General features: G+C 40.9%; 1 protein-coding gene across 1 annotated transcript; it reads right to left on the reverse strand.

The window, feature by feature from the left end:
* Positions 1–364: 364 nt before the first annotated feature.
* On the reverse strand, positions 365–5961 carry LOC109875547 (relaxin-3 receptor 1-like). The gene is made up of 2 exons (XM_020467890.2): positions 5726–5961; positions 365–2375 (listed from the first exon to the last, which is right to left on the reverse strand). Exon 2 carries the CDS (start codon positions 2203–2205, stop codon positions 970–972), a length of 1236 nt encoding a protein of 411 aa, XP_020323479.1. The 5' UTR covers positions 2206–2375; positions 5726–5961; the 3' UTR covers positions 365–969.
* Positions 5962–6822: the final 861 nt, after the last annotated feature.

Below are 6822 nucleotides of genomic sequence, written 5' to 3' on the forward strand. Positions count from 1 at the left end.
CTCCAGAGTCGAATGGTGCGGACGCTTAGCATTGCGCATGGTGATCTTAGGCTTTGGTGCGGCTGCTCGGCCATGGAAACCCATTTCATGAAGCTCATGGCGAACAGTTATTGTACTGATGTTGCTTCCAGAGGCAGTTTGGAACTCTGTAGTGAGTGTTGCAACCAAGGTCAGACAATTTGTACACGCTATGCACCTCAGCACTCGGCTGTCCCATTCTGTGAGCTTGTGTGGCCAAGCACTTTGCGGCTGAGCCGGTGTTGCTCCTAGACGTTTCCACTTCACAATAATATCACTTACAGTTGACCGGGGCAGCTCTAGCAGGGCAGAAATTTGACGAACTGATTTGTTGGAACGTTGGCATCCTATGACAGTGCCACGTTAAAAGTCACTGAGCTCTTCAGTAAGGCCATTCCACAGCCAATGTTTGTCTATGGAGATTGCATGGCTGGGTGCTCGATTTTTTATACAGCTGTCCGTAACAGGTGTGGCTGAAATAGCCGAATCCACTAATTTGAAGGGGTGTCCACATACTTTTATATATATAGTGTCGTTTCAGTTTTTTGGGGGCTGAATACCTAAAGATTTTGTCTCAATAATTAATTTTACACTCCATCTCAAAATAAGATGCAATAACAAGTTGTTAACTTGTTTCCTAATTTGATTTGAAATTTGATTTGCTTTCCCTTGCAATAATTAAGTTTAATTTAAGAAATGATCCCACAAACTATAGAAAACAACACAATGCATAATTTGAATGCCAATAAGAAGGAATGTCCTGATGATGTTCACAAAAATCCACACCCTTGTCGTGTTAATGCAAAAGGCAACAAGGCATTTGTCTCATAATATAGATACAACTTTGTTTTTGGTAAAGGAAAAAAATCTTTGTCATACCCATGCGAAAACACCAACACAATTGAATTGAAGCTTTAATTAATCTATTTCTGAGGTTCAGCGATATCCTCCTCAGGTGAGGTCATTGAGTGGACAGAGGCCCTTGGGACTGGGACCCAGCGATAGAGTGGTAGAGGGCAGTGCTGACCTCTTGGTGTAAGACTGGGCCGTGTGGCTTTCCATATTGTTGAGCGGGATGCCCAGCTGTCCATCGCGGTTCTGGCCCTCATTGGAGTTGACTGCCGAGAGGCAGGCTTTGGAAGCGATTGCGAGACTTGACTTCAAGACCAGGGTGCGCAGGGCCTTGCGGTACTCCCTGCGAATGAGGCAGTAGATGACAGGGTTGAGGCAGCAACTGGTGAAGGCCAGACAGTTGGCCAAGGGGAAGAGGTAGGTCTGGACAAAGTAGTAGGAGGGACTGATTTCTGTTAGATCCAGTTGGATCAGCGCACTCCAGAGAGTTAGCACGTTATACGGGAACCAGCAGGTGCAGAAGGAGAGCACCACAACTGCCACGGACTTGGAGACATGAGCCTGTCGCTGTGGGTTGACACCGTTCAGCTTGTGCCGGCAGAGGAAGCGCAGCAGGAGCAGGTAGGAGAGGATCATGATGAAGTAGGGCAACAGGAAGCCAAACAGAAGCCTCAGGAGTTGGTTGACAGCCAGCCAATTCGTACCTTTAGGGAAGCGGAGCAGACATGCAGTGTCATTGGCCATGCCTACTCTGTTGAGATCGGCGAACACGGCACGCGGTGCAGCAGCCACCAGTGCCCCGGCCCATATAAGTGCGGTAGTTACCCGGGAATCACAAAGCTTGTGACCGAGTGGTGCAGCGGGCTTGAGTGCAGTAGCCACTGAACAGTAGCGGGTCAAGCTCATGGCCATCAGGAAGAAGCAACTGGCGTAGACATTGAGGCCCGTCAGGAGGGACACGGCCTTGCACATGGCCAAACCAAAAGGCCAGTTGTAGTCCAGGGTGATGTCTACTGCCCAGAACGGCAGCGCCACGGAGAGTAGCAAGTCAGCCAGGGCCAGGTTGAACACAAAGAAGTTGATGGCACTCTTGACGATGGTCCGGGTGGAGCAGAGAAGGTACAGCACGAGAAGATTGCCCAGCAGTCCGCCGGTGGCCACGGCACAGTACACCACGGAGATGATGGCGCGCAGCCAGTGGGAGCCATCGCCAGGGAAGTCCAGATTGTATACCATGCTGGTGTTATGGAAGGTCAGGTGGGAATGGTTGCAGGAGGGGTCCTTGTGCAGGATCTGGTACAACATCTCAAGTCTCTGGAAGTCAGCCTCAGACATTTTGGATGTGGCCAGGAGAAAACCCACCCAAAAGAACAGTTGAAAGAATTCTGAATTATGGCTGTGTAGAAGAAGCTGTCAAGAAGAAGCTTTTACAATGGTAAAAGACAGGTCATTCCTGGTTGGTCCGATGACAAGTTAATGTACATTTATTGATTGTCCTCCATTTCCTGCAAGAAAAGGAGATATGCATATTATTTTTCATGCCTAAAGGGACATTGCTCATCTGATTAAATGAAAGGTTGTCACATATCAAAGCCATACTTGTTTGATCATTTCGAGGGATGTATTGTTATGAAAATATCCATCATAAGATTCATTTCAAAATGTATTTGAAAAACAACAAAATGGCAGCCTCACTACTGGGTTTGCCATAAAGCTGAAGGATGGAGCTTGAGAAATATAACCACTCTCATATTTATAGATGGCGCAACAGTATTATCTGCGTGTGGCAAGAAGCAAGGGCAATATTTAAGCTATACATGGTTATTAACAAACTATGAATTAAAACAACCTTATATTTTAGGTTATGATGGGTTATAGTTGAACTGAGCTCTTAAGGTATTTATAATTGGTATTCTTCAAAATTCTAAAAGTATTCAGACCCCTTGACTTTTCCCACATTTTACTACATTAGACTTATTCTAAAATTGATTAAATACATGTTTATCCTCATTAATCTACACACAGTACCCCATAATGACAAAGCAAAAACAGGTTTTTTAAAATGGTTTTCAAATTCAGAAATATCTCATTTACATAAGTATTCACACCCGAGTCAATACTTTGTTGAAGCACCTTTGACAGTGATTACAGCTGTGAGGTCCCATGTAGGTCAGTTGGTAGAGCATGGTGCTTGCAACACCAGGATTGTGGGTTTGATTCACATGTGGGACCAGTCTGAAAATGTAAGCACTCACTAGTGTAAGTCACTCTGGATAAGAGTGTCTGCTAAAATGTAAATTAATATTTTTGGGTAAGTCTCTAAGAGCTTTCCACACCGAGATTGTGCAACATTTTCCCATAACTCCACAAGCTCTGTCAAATTGGTAGTTGATCATTGCTAGACAACCATTTTCAGGTCTTGCCATAGATTTCAAGTATATTTAAATCAAAACTGTAACTCGGCCACTCAGGTACATTCATTGTCTTGGTAAGCAACTCCAGTGTAGATGTTTGCACTCACTGTATATAGACTTTTTGTTTTCTTTTGTTCTACTGTATTATTGACTGTATGTTTTGTTTATTCCATGTGCAACTCTGTGTTGTTGTATGTGTCGCATTGCTATGCTTTATCTTGGCCAGGTCGCAGTTGCAAATGAGAACTTGTTCTCAACTAGCCTACCTGGTTAAATAAAGGTAAAATAAAAAACAAAATCTGGCCTTGTGATTTAGGTTATTGCCATGCTGAAAGGTGAATTCATCTCCCAGTCCTTAATGATTACAAGCATACCGATAACTTGATGCAGCCACCCCTATGCTTGCAAATATGGAAACTGGTACTCAGTAATGTGTTGCATTGGATTCCCCCCAAACATAACACTTTGTATTCAGTACAAAAAGTGAATTGCTTTGCCACATTTGTTTTGCAGTAATAATTTAGTGCCTTGTCGCAAACAGGATGCTTGTTTTGGAATATTTCTATTCTGTAAAGGCTTAATTCTTTTCACTCTGTCAATTAGGTCAGTATTGTGGAGTAACTACAATGTTGTTTATCCGTCCTCAGTTTTCTCCCATCACAGCCATTAAACTCTGTTACTGTTTTAAAGTCACCGTTGGCCTCATGGTGAAATCCCTGAGCGGTTTCCTTTCTCTGAAAACTGAGTTAGGAACGACACCTATATCTTTGTAGTGACTGAGTGTATTGATACACCATACAAAGTGTAATGAATAATTTCACCATGCTCAAAAAGGGATGTAAAAATCAATATCTGCTTTTTTTTACCCATCTACCAATAGGTGCCCTTCTTTACGAGGCATTGGAAAACCTTGCTGGTCTTTGTGGTGCAATCACAGCCAATCTGTGTTTGAAATTCACTGCTCAACTGAGGGACCTTGCAAGTCATTGAATGTGTTGGGTACAGAGATGAGGTAGTCATTCAAAAATAATGTTAACACTGTTATTGCATGCAAAGTGAGTCCATGTGACTTCATGTGACTTGTTAAGCACATTTTTACTCCTGAACATATTTAGGCTTGCCATAACAAAGGGGTTGAATACATTGATTCAATATATGTGAGCTTTAATTTGTATTTTTTTTTTAAAAGACCATTACACTTTGACATTATGGGATATTGTAGGCCAGTGATAAAAACACCTACATTTAATCCATTTTTAATTCAGGCTGTAACACAACAAAATGTGGAAAAAGTCAAGGGGTGTGAATACTTTCTGAAGGCACTGTACTGATTTTGGAGGTTTACTACCATTATCACACAGCGTTGCCATATGGTCTCATTATAATTTTTTTCTCACTTTATTATGAAATTGATTCATGAAAACTTGCTTAAAATTAAGACTAATCATTCTTAACTAACCCTTGTAACGATTGCCAATCTTTCATTTAAGGAGAAATGTACACGTTTTTATCATAATCATGTATGTTGTAGGAAGGAGTAGCAACGAAGTGATAGTATGGGCCATATGGAAACATCATGCAGTAAGGGAGTTTATTAACTAATTACACAATGTACATTGTAGATACAAATTCATGTTTTTAAACACCATCCATTATAACACAATGACAAGGACAATTGGGTAACGTTATAATTTAATATTGAGAATGATGCGCAATCATTCAACATTAACTATGCTTATCTAGCCTATAATATTCCATTTTTATAGTTTGTATCAATGGACAGAAATAAGTACCCTGAAGCTGAAACATTGCAAACTTAGTATAGCCTACTTGCTCTGTAGGCAAAATACAATTAATTACAGTTCAGCAAACAGAAAAGATCTAAGAACATTAGGCTATGCATGTTTTAGATGGATAAAATACATCTTATTTATTCTGATATTCTTTCAAATCATATCATATTCTCCGAAGTGTTATCAACAAAATATAATTGGGAAAACACATGTTTTATTGTCACATAGGTGCAGTGAAATGTGTTGTTTTACAGGTTCAGCCATAGTAGCACAGCGCCCATTGAGCAAATGAGTGTTAAGTGCCTTGCTTAAGAGCACATCGCCTCGGGAATAACGAACCAGACACCTTTCTGTTCCTGGGCCAACCGCATAACCGCTAGGCTACCTGCCGCCTGCTTTAGTTATTCAAACGAGACAGCTAATATTAGACAAGATGGTTTATGGTCAAGCGAGCAATTTAACAAAATCAAGTAGCCTAGGTGATTCGGGAGACACGTATCCCTTTTCAGAATTGAAACAGAGAAGTGCGCTTGTCATAAAAATGAATTTGATCTATGTGCAATGGAAAGTTATCCAACTAACAATGACAGTAAATACATATCGGACGTGAATGTAAAAGTCTGCCTAACATTACAGATGAGCTCTCACCTGACTTGAATGGACGGTAATCAGTTCAGTGGGCTTCAGTTGCTCGGATGCTAATGTTCCACAGGTCCGCTTTTGGAGACAACGCACGGCACCATCCGAAAAGACCACCTGCCTCAGCAGCGTATGAATGTAGCAGTGGAACAGTTATGAACAGATGAACATAATGCAGACTGGACTGCAACCTTGCATCTGTCCCTCCCCGTTGCAGTTCCTAAGTTCACACTGTCCCGCTGGTACGAAACACTTCGGAACAGTTCACTGGTGGGGACGCTCGTTTTGTAAACTACAAATAACCTGTGTGAATGACGTTTGAGAAGTGAATGCATTACTCATCGAAAGGGTTATATAACCCGATGCAATTTGCCTGGAATCCACTAACGTTGCGCGTTTAATAGAGAAACTACACCTATTAATAAATGGACAGGAATTAAGGCGACAAATTGTCGTTCTTAAATTTAACCAAGAGCCAACTAAGTTTCACGATATCAACGAAGTCATAGTTTTACACAGTTCAAATGAACGGGATATGCTTGGGAAAGTGAAAGGTGTGATGGTATAGTGGCCTAGAGAATCTTAAACGAAAAAAAGGTTCTGCCAGAACATGTTTGCCTCCAACAATATCGGATTTACACTAAATAAGTGGTCTACCTTTTAATTCATGCATGTTGCCCAGTTGCAGTGAAAAGCAATTAGTCAAATCAAGGCGAGGTCTACAGTGAGCTACAAAACTATTTGGACAGTGACCTTTGTTTTTTTTTCTTTCTGTACTCTACCATTTAAAAAAATGATCTCCTCTAGACATAGGATCATCATTATTCACGATTCATTCAGGATGATCCTTAATCATGGTAGCATCCACATTAATTTAGAAGTGTTTAGAAACATATTCTATTCTTATTTACAATAAAAGTGACTAAAATGACACAAGACATTATTTACCATTAATTTCTAATGGACACAAAATAATCTGAAATTCAACCAAAACAAACACAAATGCATCTAACAAATTGTGCTGTAATTTCTCAACAGTTCACCCGATATGGATGAAAATACCCTCAAATTAAAGTAAACAGTCTGCACTTTAACCTCATAGTCAT

Source organism: Oncorhynchus kisutch, linkage group LG17 (assembly GCF_002021735.2).
Source record: "Oncorhynchus kisutch isolate 150728-3 linkage group LG17, Okis_V2, whole genome shotgun sequence".
NCBI classification, from domain to species: Eukaryota; Metazoa; Chordata; class Actinopteri; order Salmoniformes; family Salmonidae; genus Oncorhynchus; species Oncorhynchus kisutch.